At 43.4% G+C, this 26,364-nt stretch overlaps 1 protein-coding gene across 4 annotated transcripts in view; it reads right to left on the bottom strand.

The window, feature by feature from the left end:
- Window positions 1–26,364, bottom strand: part of TRAF2 (TNF receptor associated factor 2) — a 500,036-nt gene that overhangs the window by 383,225 nt on the left and 90,447 nt on the right. For all 4 annotated transcript variants that reach the window (XM_078642076.1, XM_078642079.1, XM_078642077.1 and 1 more), the window contains exon 2: window positions 3,218–3,370. In XM_078642076.1, coding sequence (XP_078498202.1) covers window positions 3,218–3,303 — 86 coding nt within the window. In that variant the 5' untranslated portion in view covers window positions 3,304–3,370. The remainder of the gene's footprint in view (window positions 1–3,217; window positions 3,371–26,364) is intronic.

Genomic DNA, 26,364 nt, shown 5'->3' with positions numbered 1-26,364 from the left:
AACCATCCTTAGCTGTAATACATAAATAAAGAAGTATTTGATAAGGTGCTATCGTTATCAAATAGAATCCTTTATTCTAGCACCAAACACAAAAACGTTTCCATTTGGCATTGTATTTATCTTTTGTAGAGCTGGCGCTCTGGCCTGTGACAGAATGTCTCTACCTTCTGCCATGAGATTCGGATAACCATATACTAGGTTGTCAAGTACAATGCGGTCAGGTTCAATGAACGAAAATCATACAGCAGAATGTTTCTGTTGCGTCTCGATAGGGGCTCGGTGTATATAAAAATTCAGGAGTTCCCTGAACCAAAAATGGTGAGGTCAAGCTGGGGCAATGAAAATATGAGTAAAGTGGTCTGTCTTCACTTTCCTCAGGACCCCGGGGATCAATGGAAAGGTATATGCAAGGACTTTAGATAGACATTCCTTTTGGACCATAGTTTTTAAAACCTGCTTCAGTAATACTGGCATTTCTTGGTGTTCCGGGTAGCAAACAAATTCAGCATTGGGAGATCCCATTTGTGGAAGATGTAATGCACCTGACCTTGTTCCCCTTGTTTTGCAATGAAAAACATTGATGTTGTATTGTCTGTTTTTATGAGAAAAAATTGATTTTTCTCCTAAAAACAACTGTCAGTAGATTGAAAACTGAGAATAGGGATGGTTCTGTTCCAGGGCAGACCTGAAAAGCAACAGCATAGGTCACCGAAATACTAAAGCATAGCTCTGCCTGGGCACTGCTCCACACACAAAGTGCAGTAGAAATATGATCCATGGTGGACTGAAGGAGTAGGAGAGCTGGTATTTCCACCTCATTGGCTGAAGTTCAGGTTGCTTCAAATGAGGCGGATGTGCGACTAAAACACTATCTGTTGAGGCCTATTGTCATGCTAATACTGTTTACTGATATTTAATATTACCAGGGATTTACAGCCTGACAATTGCTAATAATTCAATAATGTGAATATAAGAAAGATCCAATGCTGAAGAACGAGGCTGCTGAATCTGTGGCAGACAATCCACCAGGTCAGAGATTTCGAAAACAAGAGCCAGCTGAGGCTCTGCCATGAGAAACCCAGTGGTTCATCAGCCTCCAAATGAGGTGAGTGAACCTGGTGCTTGGCCAATTTATGGCAGAGTTCCCACTTTGATGCACTGTAAATGAAGCCCTGTGCCTTTTGATCCATGTGAATTCTAGAAAACTATACAGTGCTATAGGAAAATAAATTGTTGGCTCAAAACATAGTGGGCACTGGTACATTTTCGGTGTTCTTACAACGGGTGCACAATGTAAATTTTGGGTGAGGTCTACTACAGTTGTTCGTTATTTACAAAGAAAAAAAGTGTTGTTCCCTCATTACTACAACAGTCACTTAGGAAGCCTTCTCAATCCCGAAAATGTCTTAACTGGTAACAGTTGTTTTTGAGTGTGAATATCTTCCAAGAAGTCACATGTTTAGTCGGTATTTCGTTTTCTGTAAGTAGATCACTTGAAAACCTTTTTGGTTTATGTAATACACAATTCTCATTTTAATTCTACTTTTAGGATGTTCAATTACTCTTAAAGCTTAATTATCGAAAATATTTTAGCTTCCTTAATGGAGATAGTTTTGAAATGACTTAAAATACTGAAAATGCGACAATGGGAAAATAGTTGTATTTAAATCCATCATCAACTTTACTAATGACGGTTTTAGTAGAATCACACATTATTCAAAAAAACTGCATGAATGGTACACAAACTGATACAATCATACCCCAGTGTAGGCTTATATAACAGGTAAAAAAGGCAGCCACCATATCCAACAAAACCTGAATGTATGGGAAAGCCACAAAGAAGAGGTCATTTTAATAGTGTAAAAGATAATACAATATTTAAGGAATTATGCAACAGCAATGCCTTAATACAGCACAATATATAAATTACGTTCATGTGTATGGATTGATACTGCTGTATCCTGCCACCCACGTTCTACTTTTCCAGCACAGCCCTAAATAATTTGCTGCAAGCGCGCTACCATCTCCATTCATGCAAACTAAAGGAATCAGTCTTTAACAGGAAGGAAGTATACTGATCAGAAATGACTACATACCAGGACGAGTCTTTAAGCATAATTAAGAAACGATTGAATTGATCTCACCCACTGGTGAGATCCCCGAGCCCAGTCCGTGCCATTGTTTTCCAGCTCGTCGGTGCCACTACAAGACCATGGATATGTATATTAGTCCTGGCAATGGCCCACAAGGGACAGCTCAACCTAAACTGCCAAGACAGCTCTCGGACTGGCTCCCTCTGACCTACATGTGCTGAACAAGTGGGGAGCTCTTTTCATGTTCCTGATGAAGCACTGAACTGCAGGCCGCTACCACCACAGCTTACTTTTACCTCCAATCGCACCTTTGCTTTTGGTTTCATTATGCCAAAGCGCCACTACTGCGGCGAGAAGCGGATGCGATGTACGCCCCAGGTCTTGTCCTGCAAGAGAACTCTTTAGAGCGGGCACGGCACACAACAGTGATGCATATGGGACCGTGCACCAGCAGTGGCAGACTTGGACATTCAAGGGAGTTTCTGACACCCAGGAAATGCAGAGAGCAGACCCCACTTTCCTGCAAGGGAATGGAAAACAAATGTTGCTTGGGGATTTTGTCACCGTTTTTAACAATGAGAAAAATGGTTTCATCCCCATCACACCTGCCCCCCAAAAACACATATACATACATACATCAAGGAGATGCTAACTGCCCCGCCTCAGTCGCCATGGCCTTCGCTTCTACCGTCCCGTACTCGGGTTAAGAGGAAAAGGCGCGTTGAGCGCTAGAAACAATACATTATGAATATGCGCTACTACCGTCTCTTACAGCTTCAAAGCGCTGAGCTGTGACCGATTGGGGCCCCGATAACCGTCACTCAACACCAGGGCCTGTGTCACAGAGTCCGCATTAAAACTCGAGGGACTACCGGGTGATCCAGCACACGTGATGAAAAGAAAAACGAAACCTCTTTGCAACTGCCTAAGGCTGGTGCCCCATCCTTAGTTAAAACAGAAGCGAGCTGGTTCAGTGCCAAGCTGTCCACGATAATGCAGTTTCAAAACTGTACAGATTTCGTTTCCTTGATGATGAATGCATTTAGCTAAAATCACAGGGTTCATTTAATCTTTGAGAGTAGTGCACGTACCAAGCATGCAAATACGAATCTAAAAATACTCACGTGCGCTTAGGAGCCAGGGTGTCGCAAGTGGCGCTGTAGAGATCGAGGTGAGGCCATTCCATTTGCAGTCCCGCGGGCCCAGGCATCGGAGGGTTGGTTATGCGGCGATTCTGCGGCTGCTTTTCCACATGCTCCAAGAGCCCATCATCTCACCTGCAAAAAAGACAGAGTGAGCTCTACGTAAACAGAAACTGAAAGGAGTGTGTGAGACTCAAAACAAAACTGAAAAGGATTGATTACTGTTCAGGGGGTTGGGCAGAAAGGATTGCACACGAGCGGGAGAAGCTGAGCAGCTGTTTGTTTATTTTATTTAATGCATTTTTAAATAGCGCGGACTTTACCCGAAGGTGTCAGTGCGCTGTACAATAGAACCAGTTATGTTACATGAGAGAAATGTTACAGAATAGAACGTTACAAAAATAAACAGGAGACTAGAAAAGGTAGGGTAAAATCATAGAATGCAATATCAAACACAGCAAGCAATGGTGAGGAATGTACAAGAAAATATTACAAATTCACAATGATAAACGAACTTCCTAGAGGGGTCTGAGAATAAAAGTATCAGTTCTGAAAGTGTTTTAGGAAGAGAAGAGATTTGAGGTCAGCTTTGAAGATCCGGATGGGGTGGTGGCAATGAGCAATGGAGGAAGCGAGTTCCAGATTATCACAGCATTACTTGAGAAGGACTGAGCCATCAATCTTTCCCTTTTGAAGGAGGGGGGCTCAAGCAGAAACTTTTCCGCATTCCGAGAAGGTCTCAAGCCTCCAGACATTTTCAGTTTATTTGCCAGGTAACGAGGGGAGGAAGTGTGCAAGGCTCTGTGGGTGATGCCGGCAGTTTTGTAAAGAGATCTTGCCTCGATAGGAAGCCATCGAAGATAAGACAGGATAGGAGTGATTCGGTCACTTCGTTTGGACCCTGAAATAAAACGAGCTGCTGAATGAAGGACGGATTTGAGAGGGGAGAGGTGGGATTCGGGTAGGCCAGTCAGAAGATAATAGCAATAATCCAGTTTAGAGAGAACCAGCGATTGGACCAAGGTTTTTAGGTCTTTCTCCGGGAAGAACCGATAAATCCTCCACAGAAGGGGCAGCTGGTAACGTGCATTCTTAGCAATGGTGTTGATGTGGGAGATTAGTTGAGTCTTTTGTCAAGTATGACACCTAGGGATTTAGCGCTGTTGACAATGATGGGCTTATTGTTGAGTAAATTCAGCTGATCCATCCAGGATTGAAGAGGAGGAGGGGAGAGGGAGGGAGGGAGGCAGGTAGATGGGAGGAGGAATTCAGTTTTGGAGGGATTGAGAATGAGTTGGTGAACTAACATCCAGTTGTGAATAGAGTTGAGAGTCGAGTTGAGTAGTGAGAGTTCGTGTGTGGAAGACACCTTGAGGTAGATTTGAATGTCATCCACATAGAGATGGTAGTGGATACCAGATTAATTTAGGAGGTTCCCTAATGGTTCCAGCTAGAGATTAAACAAAGTGGTAGCAAGGATAAAACCTTGGGGGAAGCCTTGACCTACCGCCAAGGGAGACAAAAGACTATTCGTGATCTTGATCATTTGCGATCTGTCCGAGAGGAATGAGGCAAACCATTTAAACACTGTGCCTTCCAAGTCCATTCTCTGTTGAAGAGTGTTAAGGAGGGTGTTGTGATTAACAGTTTCAAATGCTGCATAGAGGTCAAGAAGAATCAGAAGGCACGATTCCCCAAAATCGAATATATGCAGCGCATCATCAATCACTTGCAGCAGGGCTGTTTCAGTGCTGTAATTTTGAATGAAGCCAGACTGGAACACGTCAAGGAGATTATTGTCCATAATATGTAGGGAAAGTTGTTTCGCAATACATTTTCTGTGATTTTTTAAAGTAAAGGGAGGTCGGTGATGGGGCGGAAGTTGTTGAGGTCGTTCGCATCTGCGGAGGTTTTTTCTTTTTAGAAGAGGTGAAACCGGTCCTGTTTTGAGAGCAGCAGGGAGGGAGCCTTGACTGAGAAAGAGATTAACTAGCCTGTTCCAGTAATAGAGAGTATGGGTGTAGAAATCAATGGCTATGACACTAGGGATGGGGTCAGAAGAATGGTTGGAGGGTTTGGTTTCAAGGATGCATTTGAGGTGGTCATCTTCCGAGATGGCGGCAAAGTTCTGCCAAGTGACTAAGGATTTTCGCTCCTCAATGGGGGTGGGGTGGGTGACCTAATCCACCAGTGATTTGACCTTTTCATAAAAGAATATAGCGTATTCTGCTGGTTTCTTTGAAGAATCCTCAGACTTGATGGTTTGGGGAGAGCAGTACGGGTTTTTGATAAGGTCGAAAAGTTTTTTGGGTCTGAGGGATCTGAAATGTGATGCTTTTTCATGGAAGATGTGCTTGTAGTATTTGGATCTTGCTGAACGTAAAAGAGAGAGCTTGGAGGTGGATGGAGATTGTCTCCAATGTTTCTCCAAGATTCTAAGGTTCTTCCTTTCATCATAGAGAGCTTTATTGAACCAAGGTGCTGAGGGGGTGGGTCATTTCCTTTTGCTTTGGAGGCTAGACCTAATGACAAGCATTGGCAAAGTAAATAGGTCTCGCCTGTGTGACAGCTATTGACTTTGCTTTTGTCTTTTAGCCATGTTCTAAAAGCAGCATGACTCAAAGTTAGTGGCGTGGCGTGGAGTAGAGCGGAGTCTTGCTTTCATTAACTACTAAAGCCGTCAGGTGCTGGCTTCACAGAGCTAACAAACCGAACAGGACCATGAATTTTATATTTCATGCCAAGTCAGGTTTTTTACAGAAACCCTGACAGAGTTGACAAGTTTAAAATACAAGAGCGTCTTAATGCAATTTCTTGATTCAATAATGTGTGTTTTATCATCGGCCCAATACGCCTATCCACAAGCTTAGGGATGACTGACGAGATATGCTGACATTCAAAGAGGTATGTAGTTCTCATCTATCATGCAAAATGTATTACTACAACTGGCACTAGGTCAGGCTGCAATGCTTTTGTCCCATAATTTACTTGTTGACTTGTTCGTGAGGGTATTGTGTATTCTTGAGGGTGAGTGTCCTTGTATGCTTAAGACTGATGTGTGCATGAGTCTGAGTACCTGAGTGTGTGTGCTCAACATTGAAAGAGTGCGATTGTGCCAGTGAGACCGAGTGTGTGTGTGTGTGTGTGTGTGTATATATATATATAGATCTAGAAAAATCATAAAAACTTTACTAGACCTGCAGGTCTAGTAACTTTAATAATCTACTCAACCTAACTGTAATGTACTGGACTCGTGCACTGGTCTCAAATTGTGTGATCCTACGCAAATATGTTGTCTTATGGAGCCTCCTTTTTCTTTATTATCACATAAAAGAGCACCATCAAATATGTAAGTTCACTATTTTTGCTGCACAAAAAGAACTCTTTATTTACTAGAGTAAATGTTTGCTCCACATATAACAAGAATCGAGCCAATATATAGGGTACACATGATTCCTGGCTTGCCTCTTAGCTCTAATAGCATTGTCATCTGGACAGGAGCAGTAATAATTCCCAGTTCATGTTTAAAAACGAACTTTTCATAAATATATTACCAAAGCATGATGTGGTAGTACATTGTCATTTACAGAGCGCACCTTTTCCATTGAAATGGCCACAAAACGGTCCCCCTAACATGTAGTTTTACTGATAATAGCGCATAAACAATTTTTGGAAATTGGGTTTCAGCAAAAAATAATTAAAATTTGCACATCATCAAGTAAATTGTTATAATTGGTTTTGATCATATAAAAATATTTTTTTTACCACAGAATTACAAAAATAGGTCTACATATCTAGTGAAATATATTTGAAATGTTTGAACAATTCACTTAGCTATTTCAGCGTTGTATTAGAAAAAAGCCGGACATCTTTCAGCATTTAATTAAACATGCTTTTCACAGTTAAATTGTCACATAGTTCACTTTACAAAATCCTCAAACTTAAAATGTAACTGCATTTTTATTGCCCTTTCACTTTGTGAGCAATAAAGATGCCTTTAAATGTATCTTGTCACATTTGCTCTGCTTTCAGAGCCAGAGGTCAAAAGTCAGTTTGTCTTCCCTGAAGTTAGAGGATTTTTAACTGCCAGAAAGGGTGAGTAGTCCCTAAAAATAGCTTGTCCTGAATAATTCTTGCTGAACAATAGGAGTGGATTTTTCTCACTTGGCCTATCGTTTTGCCCCGAAATAAATTTTAATTATGGTAGCACTAGAGTGGACAGATTTAAATTCATCAGGAAATTAAAACTAAAAAAGTTTTTCACCATGAAGGAAGGCACCAGTCAAGCAAACAAAGTATTAGGCACGAATAGTTCTGCTAGCAACAACCTTCAAGTATCTGATGCATCTGCTCTTCTCACCATTAAGTGATGGGGTCAGCACAGAGGATCCAATACAATTTAGTGCAGGATCTACACAAGAAAGATTACAAACACTGGACGTTGTTCAACCTAGTGCGGGTAGCAGCCCCTTTAACCCCTTGGGCGCGGCTGCGATTCTGCTCCTTGGCGGCCGTTTTAATGAGTGGGCGGGTTCATGACGGCCCCCAGCCGTCATAAGCACACGCCCACCGTGATGCATGACGGCTGGGGGCCGTCATCAGCATGGAAGGGGTTAAACCAAAATCGATATTTCTACCAATGATGCCAAAGGACGCCATTGATATTTTTCACGAACGAGTAGTGGATGACCTAAAAAAAACTCAATCACAAAGTAAAGCATAGACAACAGAAACTAAGTATCAAGATCGCCAATATCAAACCCTAATGAAGAAGCTTAACAACAATCATGAGATTATAATTAATAAGTCTGATAAGGGCGGAAACATTGTCATATGGCCTAAACAGGAATATATCCAGGAAGCATACAACCAACTGGAAAACAAGGAGTGCTATGAAAAAACAAGTCTCAAGGCATCCAACAAAACAAAAAAAAGCTTAAAAAGGACCTGCTATAGTGGAAAAGACAAAGGCTGATTTCTAAAGAAGAATATAACTTTATGTACAACAAATTCCCTGTGCTTCCCACAATTTATTTTATTCCTAAAATTCACAAAGAGAGTACACCTATTACTGGAAGACCGATCAACTCAGCCATAAATGGTATCTGTGAAAATATTGTGTAGTATGTGGACTATTATCTACAAGAGCATGTTCAGAGACTCCCCACGTACATCAAGGACACTGGTGACTTTTGAACTAAACTAAAAACAAATTGATTGGGCAGAAGGACTACTGCTGATCAGGTTAGACATTAAATCGTTGTATACGAGCATTGATCACCAAGTTGGCATGACAGAAGTTAAGCACTTCTTAGACACCAGGTCCTAGGTAAATTACAATCACAATATAATGTTGATGGAACTCATAAGGTGGTGCCTGTTCAATAACTTCTTCCTTTTTGGTAAGGAGGTGTTCAGGCAAAAACGGGGAGTAGCTATGGGAGACTGCTTCTCCCCCAGCATTGCCTGTTTACATGTTGGCTGGTGGGAGGAGCAGGTTCTGAAAAGACAACACTTAGCAATGTATTCCACATGTCATGCACTGGCTTAGGTTCATTGATGTTTTTATTATTTGGAGATCATGAGAGTGCAGTGGCATTGCGATGTATTGGCCGCGATGCGAACGGCCGCGAGGAGTTTGAATACGATGGATCGTCATACAACCCTTTTAACTAAATGTTTGGGATGGGAGCTTCTCGCGTGCAGTATTGTGTTGACTGCAGTTGTTCTGCGGTGTAGTGTCATATCAAGTTTCATGTTGAACGCATACACCCTCACATCCAGGAAATCTATACTCAGCTCACTGATATGTGATGTGAATTTTAGGTTAATATTGTTAGTATTGATATTTCTAATGAATTCTACTGCACTCTCATGATCTCCAAATAATAAAAACATCAATGAACCTAAGCCAGTGCATGACATGTGGAATACATTGCTAAGTGTTGTCTTTTCAGAACCTGCTCCTCCCACCAGCCAACATGTAAACAGGCAATGCTGAGGGAGAAGCAGTCTCCCATAGCAACTCCCCGTTTTTGCCTGAACACCTCCTTACCAAAAAGGAAGAAGTTATTGAACATGCACCACCTTATGAGTTCCATCAACATTATATTGTGATTGTAATTTACCTAGGACCTGGTGTCTAAGAAGTGCTTAACTTCTGTCATGCCAACTTGGTGATCAATGCTCGTATACAACGATTCAATGTCTAACCTGATCAGCAGTAGTCCTTCTGCCCAATCAATTTGTTTTTAGTTTAGTTCAAAAGTCACCAGTGGGTTGTATGACGATCCATCGTATTCAAACTCCTCGCGGCCGTTCGCATCGCGGCTAATACATCGCAATGCCACTTACATCGGCCATTTTGTCATCGCACGTCGTTGCGACGCAAATGCGGCCGTGGCCTAGGATCGCGCATCACATCGGCGACATTACATCGCGCGACATGACAACGCGATGTAAGGGGTGCTTCCCGCATGTCCTGGACACCCTCCACCCATGTAGCTACAGCTGGGAGGAGCTTCAGCTGTGCCCCCTTGGTGTCATGCCCCAGCAGGAATTCTCTCACCTAAGAACATGGACAGGGCAACTGTTTTGCTCCTCCGAAAGCATTATGTTTTAATCTGGGTTATACTTTTCTATTCCAAATGCAGCAATCTCACTAATATTAAAAATGTTGAAACTCCGAACTCTCGAGTAGACATGGCAGTACAGCAATCAAAAATGGAGGAGATCGGAGTACCCTTAATCTTGCCGTACCAAGCTGCTTGTTTGTTACTTAGGCATTTTGGACCGTTAGAGGGACAGGGAGGGCGGGATGAATAGTACATTGCATGTTGGGGAAGCCGATGTAAGGGGCAACAAGCTTCACAATGAACACCGAGTAGAGCAGCATTTGAATTGAGATACACACTCAGACCAAGGAAAACCAGCCCCTGGAGGGGCAAGGACCCAGCTTTCATTAGTAGATCGTGAACAGATGAAAGGTAACAGGCAACAGACGGGCCTGAATTTGGTGACATGGAACGTACGGGGCTGAAAGCTCAGCGCAAGAGAAGAGATCTCTTGGCCTACTTAGCCAGGCATCACATAAACATACCACATACCCCAAGACGCCAGTTCTTTAAGAGCCTGAGTACCCAACTGATACATCTGGCTTGTGGGGGCAAGCAACCAGAAGCAAGTGGGATACCCTCAAAAAACCCTCTGGAGCCAGAACTATATTATTTAAGTGCCAATAACATTACGCAACATATTGGTACAATCCTCATCCCTTCTTGCCACACCTGGCAGTGGACCTGGGGTACATGGCACCTGTGCCACTTTCTGGTTTTCTCAGGAAGGAACGACAGACAGCTGTAGGGAGGGAATCAACCATTGTTTGTACGAATGAGGCCTGAAAAAGCATTGCAAAAAAGCTACAGCCACCTTATGGTGTATTCACCGGCATTGCCATTGAAATACCAATACAATCTTCGGGTAACGCATGAAGCGTAATGCCGTCGTATGCTATAACGCCACAATCTGCGCACCTGGTGGGCTCTGTATGTAGAGGGGAGATTCCAAATTAGGGAAGAATTTTTCATTGAAAATAACTCCAATCCCCTTGAGATCATTATGTACCTATGGCTAAGACAGGACTTTAAAACGACTACCCCAAGCTTCCCCGAGGAGCCACCAGTACTAATCCCATTGCATAATATGCTTAAAACTGAAGGCCCATCACACGTGGTTTTAAGACTACAGGAGTGTCCTCACATCACAAACGCTTACCAACAACGAAGCCAGACGGGGCTGGGAGGGCATGTAGGGACACACTATGGAAGATGCACAATGCGCATACTACCGTCAGCAGACTGAATTTATAACTGCTAGCAGCGGATTAATTATAAAATATATATGCTCTTGCTATGAGTGGATGGTAGGAGGTTTGAACCTTGTCTGACAGCACCAAAGTCTGTCTATGTTTCCGTCAGACCACATGTTGTTGCAGTGATTGACGCTGATGTTTCGCTGCTTTATATTGCGTTTTTAATTCAATTTTAAATTCCCATTTTCATTCCCATTTTATTACTTAAATAATGCTCGCATATGCGCTGCTTCCCATTTTATGTAAATTGTCATAAACACAGTGTCAAAGAAACACAATTCCCATTTTATGACTTAAATACTTAAATAAACATTGTGCTCGCATATGCGCTTCCCATTTTATGTAAATTGTCATAAACACAGTAAAGGCAACGTGCTTTAGTTGAAGTCGCATATGCGCTAATGTACAATTCGCTGCTTTATAACATACTTCCAAATTCGAATTGTGCTCGCATATGCGCTGCTTCCCATTTTATGTAAATTGTCATGTGTTCGCATATTGCAATACTTCAATAATGTGATGATGTCATCGTTTGCGCTGCTTTGCTTGTTTAGTTAAAGAAACACAATTTCGATTTTATGACTTAAATAAACATTGTGCGCTGCTTCCCATTTAATGTAAATTGTCATAAACACAGTAAAGGCAACGCGCTTTAGTTGAATATGCGCTACTTAAGTAATTGTGCTCGCTGTCACGATGTCATTGTCATAAACACATTAAAGGCAACGCGCTTTAGTTGAATGCTGTCACGATGTCATCGTTAGCAAATGCAATGCACTTGCATGCGATGTAAATGTAAATGCGATGCACTTGCATGCGTCCTGATGACATGCGATGTGATGACGGCCACGATGTAATCGCCGCGTTGCAATGTCAGCGCGATGCGATGTATCCGATATAAGGGGTGCTTCCCAGTTAAAAGTATCTCTTTCGGCGAATTCCTCAGGCTTTAAAGAATATTCAGCACCACATCAGAAATAGACAAATGCATGCAGGAAGCCATGGAAAGATTAAACAAGCATTTACAATGCAACGGTTTCGCCTTCGGAAAAGTTAGAGCTATTGGCATTGTAAATGACAAACTTTTTATTTATGTGTTGGTTTTGAAAACAGATAAATAAATGGCATTGTCATTTACAATGCCAATAGCTTCATGCAGCAGCGAAGACCTGCCTTCCTTTACACAGCATTAGCGTATTAATATGCAAAGTAAAATACACCACGTGGACTTGTGGAACCGAGGTCATCGCTATGGTGCATTATGCGGTAAAACAAATCTCAAGGAACTGTTACTTACTCAAAAAAAGTTGCATATAAAGAGTAGTGAATTAAAACGATAGGATTTCATACCACCCTGAAATTGCTATTGGGTGTGAACCTGGAAGAGCAAACACGCAGTATAGCATTACTGGCAATCCCGTACTACGATAGTGTGGATCAACAATCAGGAAAGTAGGGTGAGATGAGGCAAATTATTTTTTTTAAATCGCTTTATGAATGAATAATCGTTTATTATATAACATTACTAAAATATCCACTACAATAAAATCTCTTTACACCTGGCTGGGAGCAAGGTTACTTCTTGTCTTCGGGTGTATGCAAAAACGATAACCAAATCAGGGATGCCTAACTCACGTGAAGTTAAAACCTGCCCTGCTTATAAGAGGCGAGACACAACATGCAGCCTTCGGAGACGGGCTGGAGAAAAGGAACTCTCGAATCGGCCACACAGATGTCAAACATATTTCAGGTAAAGCACTTCCTCGCCAGGGCGGGTAACCTCAGTCACGCCAGTGTAAGTGACGGGTTAACAGGTGACACCATCTCACTGGGACATAACCCCGTATTGGAATTCCCATCAACAAATTGTCTTTTCTGGCGTCTGTATTGTATTTGTTAAATTTAACTAAACAGAACTACAACTACCAGAATGCGATGATTTTGCAACCAGAAAGAAAAGGACTGGAACCAACTGGTCGTGCACTCCGTGGAAACAACAGGTCGTCCAGGTGACATGCAGCCAAGCTCCTAACCGGCCGGATATACATGCAAAGTCAAATTGTCAAATGTATTTTTATTGCAACGTTAATGAAAACCTTCAGAAAACGAGAAAATCAATAAACGTCTTTCCATGCCCACCATATCAACGATGTGAGGCAGAACCACAGAGCGCAGTGCTTCACATTTTGTAGTCATTTTCACAATCGCCTCTTCCTAAAACAGCTAAAGTGGTGTCTAAAGAGATGCTCCTCGTCAAATGACGTCCCGCTTAAATTCATCTGAGGTGATGTCAGCGCAAATGAAGTCTAAAATTTCATGAGGCACCGGAAAAAATAACAATCAATGCCACGCGACTAATTAGTTCCTGAAAAGATGACCACAGCAGAAAACATTTAGTGGAGCGGTGCATGTTTGTGGTCTCAAGTAAATGGCTTGACACGCTCGTTCTGATTATCGATTGGCTGGCCTGGCACAAATACATTATAGGACTAGGTGAAAAGCAAATATAATTTAAAAGGTACAGAACTTCTTTCACAAACTTTTGCCCGGATTGCTTTTAGTCAGCAGACTGTGGGCTATGCAGGACTTCTGAAAAGATAAGTTTTACATCCAAACACCATACTCGCGTGTCATCTAATGGGGGACACTGCAAACTACAGTGTGACGGCCATATTGAGAGCTCTCCAGCCAGTGCCAGGCAACAGCCATCATACCTTTCAACCTATGGAAGCAGCTGGGAGGGTGAGACTCCCATTTTTTTTCCTAAAACAAGTAGTGAAACTCACAACCAGGAAGAGCCCGCGAAGAGGGCCAGCGGCGGCGCGTGCACTGCACTCCCTCAGCCAGCGCTGCCTAGGCATTCCCTTGAGCGCGACGTGGTCTTGCCTCATGTTTGTATGATTGAAGAAGCACGGGCACACGGACAGCGGGGGCGGGAACGGGCACAGACGACATGAGACGGGGTACAGCAACGAGACACGCAAAGATGTAAAAAAACAAAGAGCCACGGACAGCGGGGGGGGGGGCGGGAACGGGCACAAACGACATGAGACGGGGTACAGCAACGAGACACGCAAACACGTAAAAAAACAAAGAGACGACATGAGACGGGGTAAACGTACAAAGGGAAAAGAAAATTACAAACAAAATGCTGCTTACCTGATCGCAAATATAAACTCCTTCCTGGCAACTTCAATTTCGCAGCCCACTCCTGGAGAATACTTTTGGTAACGGACCAAAACAAGGCGACCAAAAAAAAAAAAAAAAAATAGGAACCGCCCACCACCGCAATAACGTTGTCAAAGGGGCTGAATGCGAAAAAATCGCAGGAACGCCCACGAATCTGCTCCGGCAATGACGGACAGATCTCTCTTCCAATGGCTAGCCTCCATTTATGGAGCTAGCCAATGGAACAGAGAGGCGGGACAACACACACATACTGAAAAACATAAGATTTCGCCTGCGCGAAACGCTGCTGCGCAGCTGTTCCCAAGGCGAAACCTAAAAAGAGAGGATACATTGACAAGATCTTAAATGAGGCCGCCAACAAAGCTAAGACCAGAACGAGGGAGTCTCTGTTACAAGATAGCAAGGCAACAGGCTCCGATCAGGATCTGACGACACAAGAAACATCCATCAATATAGATGAGAATATACCTAGACTCATTACCATGTATAACAGTTAGGAGAGGAAAATGTGGGCGATTGCTTACAGATGGTGTTATGGTACCTAGACTACTAGTATCACCAGCGTTTACCTTTAGAAGAGCACCTTCTATGAGATCTCAGTTAGTAAAAAGCAGCCCAGAGATAAGCCAGAACATCACGTGGATTAAACCCAAAAAAGGTTTTTTTAAGTGCACATCACGCAAGGCTTGTAAATTTGAGGTCATTACTATACATTATATCACACCCTTCAGCCCCACGAAGGTAGCGATCAAGGGAAACTTCAACTGTCAAACTGAATATGCAGTGTACGTGCTCATGTGTACTTGCGGCTTGAGATATGTCGGGAATACCAAGCTGCAGGTACACTTGAGGATACTCCAACATTTAAGGGCCATAGTAAACAACAATGCCACGTACCCGGTGGCAAGCCACTTTAAAGCGGAACATAATAACGACCAGAAGTATTTTGTCATCAATGCCATTCCGACTCTCAGTCAAGGTGGAAATAGAGAGCGACTATTACGTCATTTAGAGTCACATATGATCCTAGAACCAGACAGCAAGACACCGCAAGGGTTGAACATTAATGAGAACATTTATAACTTTCTATAATTACAGTCCATTATACATCTGGGTAGGGCAGTTATCAGTACACACACCATCATGTGATTTCTCTAGTAACAAGTCCCCATATAGGATGTACCAGGCTTTTACAAAGTTTTTCGTGTCATAATGTAGGAGACGTTATGAACTAGGTAATAGGACACATGCGATCGAGATAATATGTCAACTGTAAGCCTACCGCCTAACCATCAACTTGATTTTTTAACCCCAAACAGCTTTAAATACTTATTACATATTCATCAGGTGTGCAAAAATGTAAAAAAAAAAAAAAGATTAGCACAGGTTCATATTTCCACTAGATACACTAGGCACTTTAAAGCACTATGCAGTAATAGGAAAGCTAGACAGCACTCAAGCACTTTATCTTGGACTATCAGGCGTATTTTGCACATCTAATGCTGCTAAGACGCATACTTTGGACTTCTTTAAAATTAAATTAGGTTGTTTCAATGTACCAATATAAAAGACGTATCTGACATGTATTGTGTTCAATAAGGGAACAAACTTTATTAATGCATTTTGGCGGAAAGTTTTAAATTTATACAGTTCCCTGACAAAACAAACAATGTACAGAGTCCTTTTAACTATGGTAAAAGAAAGGAAAATAACCTGTTTTATTTTATTCTATTTGTAATGTATTACAAATATGTATCAATTCGTAAGCAAGTACTCTAGTTGTTATGTCAGTCTGTTTACCATGTCCATGAATTAAGTGATCATGTTACACAAGGGGGTTTGTACTAATAGTATATATATATTTTTGCATTTCAAAGGTCTCCGGTTTGGCAGCGCACACAACACCGGCATATTAAGAGAACGCCAGCTTTCTGGTTTCTCGTATGTTTTCTTAGCCTTACGTGTTTCAGTGCTATTAGCACCTTGATCACAGGCAGTTGAATCTCAGTGCGGTCGTGATAAAGAAAGATTAGCGTAATTCAGCATGCATTTATGTAGTACTTCCCCCTTAGTGGCTGTGTACACTCGTTTTTGGTGGTGTGGCATGCTGGGCTTTGTAGTGCCTTCTCCTATTTGAATTACCTTTAGTATGTCCTGAATCTGAAAATATTATTCAAAATTGTCACAGCCCCCAGTGGGCCCTTGAAACATAGTTCGCTGGCCATTACAGGCTTTACTCTACTGTTCCTTTAAAGAGCTTGAACATTGCGTGCTGAGGTTCAAATATGAAGACACTACAAAGCCCAGCATGCCACACCACCAAAAACGAGTGTCCACACCCTAGAATAGATCTATCATATATGCTCAACACACTAATATGCTGCTTAAAATGTTACTGTTTTGTTTGGAGAATAATCTATTAGTGTTTAATGGCAAAATGTACCAACAAATTCAGGGTGTTGGAATGGGGGCCAGCTTCTCCCCCAGTTATGCCTGTTTATTTATGGGATGGTGGGGGAGCTGGTCCTCATGCAACAATTCGAGCAAGCATATAAAACAAAAGTCGTAACTTGGTTACGTAACACACTGTTTGCTACCTCTCACATTTTGTTTGCTTTTGATACTTGCACAAGTGCCACCATTGCCTACGTAACGTTTGTTCTTGTGCCTCTGTGTCTAGCATATACTGCAGTATATTACCTCTAAATGTACTTTGTTTTCTCCTGTAACCTGCACACTTGTCACTTTTCCTCCTTGTCCTCCTGTATTGCACTGTTTGCTACCTCATGTATTTTGTTTGCTCACAATTGTCACTTTTACGTCATGTAACTTATCGTCTGCTTTTGTAATTTGTTCATTTGTAATTTTCTGTTCCTATTGTGAAGCGCTCTGACGCCTTCGGGTAAAGTCCGCGCTATATAAAAACACGCTATATATAAACGCGCTATATAAAAACGCATAAATAAAAATAAGATGATTTATTCATAGTGTGGGATGGTGATGTTCAAAGAGCTACTGATTGTATTGCTCAATTGAATATTAATGCAATCAATTTACATTTTACATTTGATATTAGTAAGGATATGGTTACATTTTTAGATGTTCAGGTCCAAGTGGTAAATAATAAGTTGTTAACCACACTTTTTAGGAAACCTACAGCAGGAAACACTCTTTTACATGCTTCTAGCGCACATCCGCCCCATCTCATTAAAAGTATTCCTTATGGGGAATTGCTGCGCATTAGACGAATATGCAGCAATGAGGTAGACAGTCACAATAAACAAGTGGAAAGTCGTACTAGGATATAGGACTGAGATATTGGATGCAGCAATAGCTAAGTCTAGAATACAGGCACGATGATCAGATTTATGGCAATATAGAGAGAAAAACATTAATGCAGATACTATCCAGCAACCTACCAGATTGATTTTGTCTTTTTCATGACAAGAGAAACAAATTAAGGCAATTGTTAGACGCAATTGGCCCATTGTGAAAGATGATCCAGTGATTGGCAAGTTTTTGCCATCTAATCCAGCTGTGACTTTTAGAAAAACTAACAGCATGAGGAGGATGCTGGTAAGAAGCAATTTAGAGGACCAAAGAAAAAATATGTGGCTCTCAGCAAGAAAAGGATTTTACAGATGTGCAACATGCAAGGCCTGCCAATATGGCATTAATACTACATCATACACAACTGCATTTAATGCCAGGTTTTAGACCATAAGACAGCATCTTACATGCAAGTCAGAGTTTGCTGTGTATGTTCTGACATGCAGCTGCAACGTCAATTATATTGGCAGTACTAAATTAGCAGTGCACAAGAGGATCCTGCAACATAATATGATGGTACAAAAGGCGGTGGTAATGGACGGAGCATCTGAACCAATCAAACACTCGCACCCAGTCAAAAGATCTGGGTTTAATCCATCACCGTTCTTTAGCCCACTCTGCCACCCCAGTTCAGACATGGCTATATGCAAATCAGTCTGACCCTGTGCCTCATGGGAACAGTCCAGCCCGAACTGCCAAGCCATGCCTTCCCTGGACCGGAAACAAGCTTCCGAGGACCGGTTTCTGGCATTCCAGCCGTCTTCAGCCCGGCTTGCTTGAATCCAGTGGCCGCCATAAGTGTGGCAGGGTATGCTCAGACGCGAGTCCCTTGCTCACTTTGCCACTGGATTCAAGCAAGCCGGGCTGAAGATGGCTGGAATGCCAGAAACCGGTCCTCGGAAGCTTGTTTCCGGTCCAGGGAAGACATGGCTTGGCAGTTCGGGCTGGACTGTTCCCATGAGAACAGTCCAACAACACAACCCCCATAAGTCCAGTAAGACGAAGAGAAACAAACAAAGGGAGGGACGGAGCTAAATGCGAACACCAAGCACCCCAGCTGAGATCCCAGGGACCACCAGGGACCGCTGAGGCTCTGGGCGGCTCAGTAATGACGCCAGACTGCGCAACAAATAGGGGTCCATGGATGAACCTCTCTGGGCTGACACGAGCAAACTTCCAACGATCAAAGCCCAAGAAGGACAAAGGGAATCATCACCCTGCGAACACACATGGAAAATGGCAGTGGAGACACAAGTAAACCTTGCCCGCGGCAATAAGCATGATCCGAGCGCAGAGGCGGACCACGACAAGGCCAGGCAAGCAACTGATAAAACAAAACAGGAGCAAAGGGAAAACGGTCGAAGGACGTCCCTCACCACTGATCAAGAACATTTGAACCATGACAAAATAGAGCCGAAAAAGGCGGGTGGTGAGCAAGCACCACAACCACCCGGCACAAATATTCGGTCTCAACCAGCCACCTCTACATCATCCAGCACAGGACCTACAACACCCAGGCCACACGATCCGGATAGCTCGTCCCTCACTCCGGAAGAGTGGGAAGCTCTGGCTGCATTTTGTCCAGCGGAATCGGAGCAAGAAAAGCAAAGAGCCAGCATCTGCGACAGCCTGGGAAAAGAAAGAACTAAGAACAATGGAGATATCTGGGCATCCCTCTTGCAGACAATGCAACTTTCAGTAAATGCTATCCAGTACCAATCCGACAAGATGGACTTGCAACTCTCTGTCCTCAACTCCCTGGCAACATTCGTCTCTAACATAGACGGTAAGCTAGCAGACCTGAATGGACTAATAAAAAGGGCGCAAGCAGAGACACAGTTGATAGCATCAAACTGTTCTTGTATCACCATAGTGGACAAACTAGTAACATTACCAACAGCTCTGGACAACCTCCTATCTGACATAAAGATGGCAGTCAAAAACAGCCATCACTATAATCAACCGGAGAGAATGCAAGAAATTGCAGTACCTGGGCAAGACGTTCCACAGTCCACAAAGCAAGAGTCTCCAAAGACACCTACTAATTCACTCCGGCCAAAGGAAAAAACAAATAAGACGAATACACTGACTATCAGTAGACACCAACCCGAACGAGGTCAAAACTTCGCTGCGACCACAGCGCACTCAGACAAAACCAACCAAAAAGACGGAGCACTGCCCCCCCCCCCTCAAGGAAAAGCGGGAAGAAAACAGAAAAGGAAGGGAAGAAATCAAAGGAAATGGACAGGGATTATAGCATGGTGCAAGGGCTGCAACAGTGACCAAACAGCAGCCAACCTCCCACAAGCAAGGACGCCAGGGAAGGATGAAGAACCAATCCCCAAGAGTACAACCTGTGAAAAGGCCAGCCCAGCGAATAATCCTGTAACAGGCCCAGCTCCACATAGTTGTCCTATCAACAGCACCTCACCCAAAACTCTGAAAGACACGCTGAGCATGCCAAAAGCGGAAAAAAACACCGGCATAGACGAGACCGACAAGAGGAATAACTCACAAACAACTCCAGACTCACCAGATAGAGAAAAACAAGAAAGAACAAGAAAGAGCAAGGCAAACCACATTAAAAATTCCCCGGAGAACAGGGGCGAAAAACAAATCTCAGCAAGCCCAGAGCTGATTTTAACGACGAGTTTAAATCCCCCAGGACAAGATCCTCGGAAAAGCAGTACAACGAATGACCAAATTAAAAAAGCAGCACCCATGGTACCTCCCAAACAAAGGGAAACCCAATCCACTGACCGCGAAAACACTCAGCCAATCGAGAAAGGACCAAACGGTACAACAACAACAGTAATATTCCACCCAGAGTATCACTCAAGAGGCCCAACGGACTTTTTAAACAGGGGAAACATCCTGCGGTTACTGAAAACAATAGAAAGCCTCAAAACAATCACATCGGCTGACTTGGAATCCGTAGAATTCATTGAATCTCTGAGGCACCCTGGCGTTGAGTCAACAAAAACTACTTGGACCACAGGAGAATTCCCAGAGAGAATAATTAAAGAAAAGGTAAAGTTCGACTCTTGGGGAATAAAACTGCAAACTCTCGCGCACTCAAGATACCCTGAGCCCTTACTACATGACAGTCTTCAAAAGAAGCCCAAGGAGCCGTCTCTTAAAAGAACTGTCCTAAGAGGAGCTCGAAGTAAAACGCCAGAGATACAACTGCACTCAAACCAGGCTGAAATTAGATCACTGGGCAACGACACGAGGCCTTCACCCAACTGGAGTTGGCTCACAAAGTCCTTAAATGCAAAAGAGACAAGTCAATGACAAACAAAAACAAAAACAGCTAACATCTTTAGCATCCTAAGCATATGCTCATGGAATATTAACGGCACAGGCGATAAGTTCACAGATACTGACCTAGGCAATTACCTGCAAAAATTTTGTATCATCTCTTCACAAGAATCCTGGACCGAATCGCCTCCAGTGCTGTCTGGGTATACTTTGAACTCGCTACCGCCCACCCAGAGCTCTCTGTTCGGCCACAAGAAAGGCGGCCTTGCCACATACAGCGCGCTTTCATTGATATCAAAGGTAGTCCAGTTAGACTACATCATAGCCGCCCCAAACGCAATGCAAGCTTTGCGACTGTCACTTCGCGCACAAGACCCAAAAGAGGACATCATTCTAATAAACCTCTACCTGCACCCCAGGGAGGAAAAAGAAGGGAGCACAACAACTGAAGGAAGAACTCGTGAAACTAGTGAAAACCAAGCCCACGAACAATATAATCATCACAGGGGACTTTAATCTAAATATGCTGAGCCACACGGACACGGAAACCAAATACGACGAGGACCCATTCGCCTGGGAACTTCACTGTCAAGACCGCACCTCAGGAGGCAGAAGCACAAAAACCACAAGGACCCTGCTGGCCAAATTAGAGGAGTTGGGCCTCAGGGCACTCAACGGAAGATTCTCAGGAGACCTACCGCAGTCAGCAACATACCACAGCACTCAGGCAAGCTCCACTATTGACTTTACTTTTGTCTCTCGTAGTCTATACTACAGAGTTAAAGACTTCCGTATTGGCTCAACTGACTGCAGCGACCACATGCCCCAGGAAACAACGATGAACATATCAGCAATACCAAACCCACCCAGCTCGAACAACTTAGGTACAGACTTTGCATCAAACGAAAGACGGGTAAAATGCAAAGTCACCAACCCACAAAATCTATTAGAGCTAGCGAAACGCTCTCTCATCGAAGCGCAACATACCACACAAAATCCGATAACAAGCTGGGAAGCGTTCATAAAACAAATGAGAGACTCTGCCGAAAGAAAAGAGCACGCAATACGACCTAGGAAAAGCTGTAACACGACACAGAAGAGTCATCACAACTTCCGCAACAACAGCAGGCTAAAAACACTGAAGACGTTGATTAATCGGACCCTACGAAGAGCAAAAACAGACCCCTCCTCCTACCAACTTCTCAGACAGCTAAAAGGGGAGCGTAGGAAACTAATATGGCAGCTAAAAAAGGACGCCGATGAGGCATTTTGGGGAAAACTCCTATATGACGCCAAAACAAACCGCAGTGCACAGTTCTGGCAAAAGATCAATGGCCAGATCAATGAACAAAACCGAGGGACTGTATCCCAGGTGACAGAAGAGGACTGGATAATCCACTTCAGCACTCACTTCAGTGTCACTAACGAAACAGGGAAAGAAACTGGCAAAGTTAACGTAAAGACAAATAAACATCCGTCCCCACGTCAAGAACCCTCGACAGCTAACGAAGCAGTAAATATTACGACCGCACAAATAATTAACAGGATCATGAAAGGGAGAAGAGATGGAGCCCCCGGTCCAAACGGAATACCTCCAATAATATTCAAACAGGAGCCAGAATACTGGGCAACCACTCTTAAACCAATGTTCGAAAGAATCTGGCAAACTTCGACAATCCCACAATCATGGAAGGGGGAAATAATATCACCAATTTACAAAAAAGGAGGCAGAAAAGATCCAAGAAGTTATCGGCTAATAGCCCTTCTAGACAATGAGGCTAAGTACTTTGCAGGCCTCCTACTTTAGGAACTGACACTGTGGGCAGAAGAAACCTCAGCAATCCTGTTTAATCAAACTGGCTTCAGGAAAAATATGGGGACGTCCACTAAAATCCTAGCCCTGTCACTACTGATCGACTCAGCGCTAGAGGGAAATCACCCCTTGTATCTGTGTTTCATAGATTACAGCGCCGCATTCGACCGCGTAGATAGAAATCTGTAGTGGAAAAAACTGAAGAGAATGGATATTCCAGCAGTTCTATTGAACCAACTTATCCTCCTGCATAGTGACACGTGGGTCCAGGTCAAACTAGGTTCCGGAGACTTCTTAACTAAGAAAATTCTAACCTGCACAGGAGTAAAACAAGGGTGCGTGTTAGCGCCAACTTTATTCAATCTCTTTATGGCCGAACTATCAACTATATTAAATTACAACAATTCACATGCTCCAAAACTAGGGGGCATCCAGTTATCCAACCTATTTTACGCTGATGACCTGGTGTTAATCAGCCGGACTCAGATCGGTCTACAGCGGCTTCTCGACATCACTGCGGAATACTCCAAATCAAACAAACTCAGTATCAACTACAGCAAAACAAAAGTCATGCGCCTCAACCATCGCAAGCAGAAACCATTATTCAGATGGCACTTGGGCTCAAATAACCTGGAAATTACAAACAAATACTGTTACTTAGGAGTGATCATAGATGACAGGGGCAGCTTCAAACCACAATTGGAGGAGGTAAAGAAGAGAGGCCTAATGATAGCAGAATCTCTAAGGAACCTCAAAAACAAAATCATTGGCCCAAACTTCACTTCACTCCTCCAAGTGATCCAAGCAAGACTGATTCCATCCATCACCTATGGAAGCGAAGCAATGAGAGGTAGGGACACGGGAACTTTGAAAGGAGTAGTCACAAGAGCAATGCGGATAATGTTTGGTCTCCCGAAATACACCTCACTGGCGCAGATCCGACTTGAACTTGGGTTGGTTAAGGAAGAGCTTGCACGAAACGGAACATACCTCAAGACCTGGTACAAAATAAACAGAGGGGAAGCAAACACCCTTAACGCACTCCTCTGGAAAGACCTACAAAGCAAAAATGACTGTCCAGCAAAACTCTTTCTGGAGGACGCAATCAACCACTTGGGGGCAAGGCAGCTATGGGAACTGCAAGGGAACCTGGCGGGTTTAAAAAAAAAAAAAAACTGTAAACAAAATCGTTAAGAAGGAATCCCTCCTTCAAGATAAAGCTTCATTAGTTAAGAGAGCACATGGCTGGCTGACAGTACAAACTTACAACAAACTTACTCCACAGGCGTATCTGTTGACCAGTTTCACCAAAACAACAAAAGAATCATTTTTAAAACTACGACTGGGAGTATTACCAGCAGCTGGCCACATGGCCCCGTGGCTGCGCCCAACAAAACCAGCAAGATGCCGCCTGTGCGGTACGCAGGAGGAAAACATTACACACCTCATTACCATCTGCAAAGAGCTGCAGCAAGACCGCAAGAACTTACTGAGACCCCTATTTATAAAAAAAGGAATCAGGTCTTGCAGAGAAGCAACCTTGACTTGCTTCAGCGGAGGGGACGTGCAAACGGCCTGCCGACTGGTAAAATACCTCGGAGTGGTAGAAACAAGGCTCAAAACAACGAAAGACCAAACGGATACCGACACCACTCCCGCAACATCGTCAGCTTCTAAACATCAGGCCGGCCTTGAGATTTAAACTGACCCGTAACACTGAAGCACCATCTCCAAGAGTTATAAACACTTAGGGTGAGTCCTAGACCGTCCTCCAAAAGGTAAAATGGGGAACGGAGTTGACAGAACACCCCGCTCGTTGGGAGCAAGACCCAGGATAGATATACGAATTCCTCTTCAAAGAAACACATGTGCATCTCGTGGTGGACGGACATTCCCCCACTTCCAATTTTTTATTCTGTCTTTTTAACTGTTTTTTAACTGTCTTTTCCTTCTTTTTTTACAACCTGCTCTTTTTTATTGCCAATGACTACTTGTAATGGTTTTTATTAACTGTACAATAAAGCACTTACTTACTGTTCCCATGAGGCACAGGGTCAGACTGATTTGCATATAGCCATGTCTGAACTGGGGTGGCAGAGTGGGCTAAAGAACGGTGATGGATTAAACCCAGATCTTTTGACTGGGTGCGAGTGTTTGATTGATTCAGATGCTCCGCACATCACCACCCCCTTTTGTACCGCTTTTGGCCGCCATAAGTGTGGCAGGGTATGCTCAGACGTGAGTCCCTTGCTCACTTTGCCACTGGATTCAAGCAAGCCGGGCTGAAGACGGCTGGAATGCCAGAAACCGGTCCTCGGAAGCTTGTTTCCGGTCCAGGGAAGACATGGCTTGGCAGTTCGGGCTGGACTGTTCCCATGAGGCACAGGGTCACACTGATTTGCATATAGCCATGTCTGAACTGGGGTGGCAGAGTGGGCTAAAGAACGGTGATGGATGAAACCCAGATCTATTGACTGGGTGTGAGTGTTTGATTGATTCAGATGCTCTGTCCATCACCACCCCCTTTTGTACCGCTTTTGGCCGCCATAAGTGTGGCAGGGTATGCTCAGACGTGAGTCCCTTGCTCACTTTGCCACTGGATTCAAGCAAGCCGGGCTGAAGACGGCTGGAATGCCAGAAACCGGTACTCGGAAGCTTGTTTCCGGTCCAGGGAAGACATGGCTTGGCAGTTCGGGCTGGACTGTTCCCATGAGGCACAGGTTCAGACTGATTTGCATATAGCCATGTCTGAACTGGGTGGCAGAGTGGGCTAAAGAACGGTGATGGATTAAACCCAGATCTTTTTCTGGGTGTGAGTGTTTGATTGATTCAGATGCTCTGTCCATCACCACCCCCTTTTGTACCGCTTTTGGCCGCCATAAGTGTGGCAGGGTATGCTCAGACGTGAGTCCCTTGCTCACTTTGCCACTGGATTCAAGCAAGCCGGGCTGGAGACGGCTGGAATGCCAGAAACCGGTCCTCGGAAGCTTGTTTCCGGTCCAGGGAAGGCATGGCTTGGCAGTTCGGGCTGGACTGTTCCCATGAGGCACAGGGTCAGACTGATTTGCATATAGCCATGTCTGAACTGGGGTGGCAGAGTGGGCTAAAGAACGGTGATGGATTAAACCCAGATCTTTTAACTGGGTGTGAGTGTTTGATTGATTCAGATGCTCTGTCCATCACCACCCCCTTTTATTAACAACAATGATGGCAACTATCCAGTGGCAAGACACTTTAAAATCTGCCACAATAGCAATACAAAGTATCTGAAATACTATGTTATAGAGGCCGTACCTCCACAGAAAAGAGGTGGAGACAGGGAATCGAAACTGAGACGTTTAGAAACTACTTTTACTTTACAGTTTGATTCTAAACAACCTAGAGGCCTTAATACTAGTGAGGACCTGTATACATTTTTATGAATATAAATGATTGTTGAATATGAGCAGTAAAAGAGAATAGATTGCAAAAGGGATGTATAAATATGAAACAAAACTCCGGCCTGAATGTAATGAATTAAGAATTCCTCTTGTAACGATTTAAATTCACTCAAAAAGAAGGATTTTAGTAGGACTTTTATGACATTTTATGGATATATATGATGTTTATAGTTGGATTTTAGAGATCATATTTATATGGAGAGTGTATTTTATACTTCTATTTAAT

Source organism: Lissotriton helveticus, chromosome 5_1 (assembly GCF_964261635.1).
Source record: "Lissotriton helveticus chromosome 5_1, aLisHel1.1, whole genome shotgun sequence".
NCBI lineage: Eukaryota > Metazoa > Chordata > Amphibia > Caudata > Salamandridae > Lissotriton > Lissotriton helveticus.
Note: the sequence above shows the minus strand (reverse complement) of the source record. Positions and strands in the feature narration are given on the sequence as shown.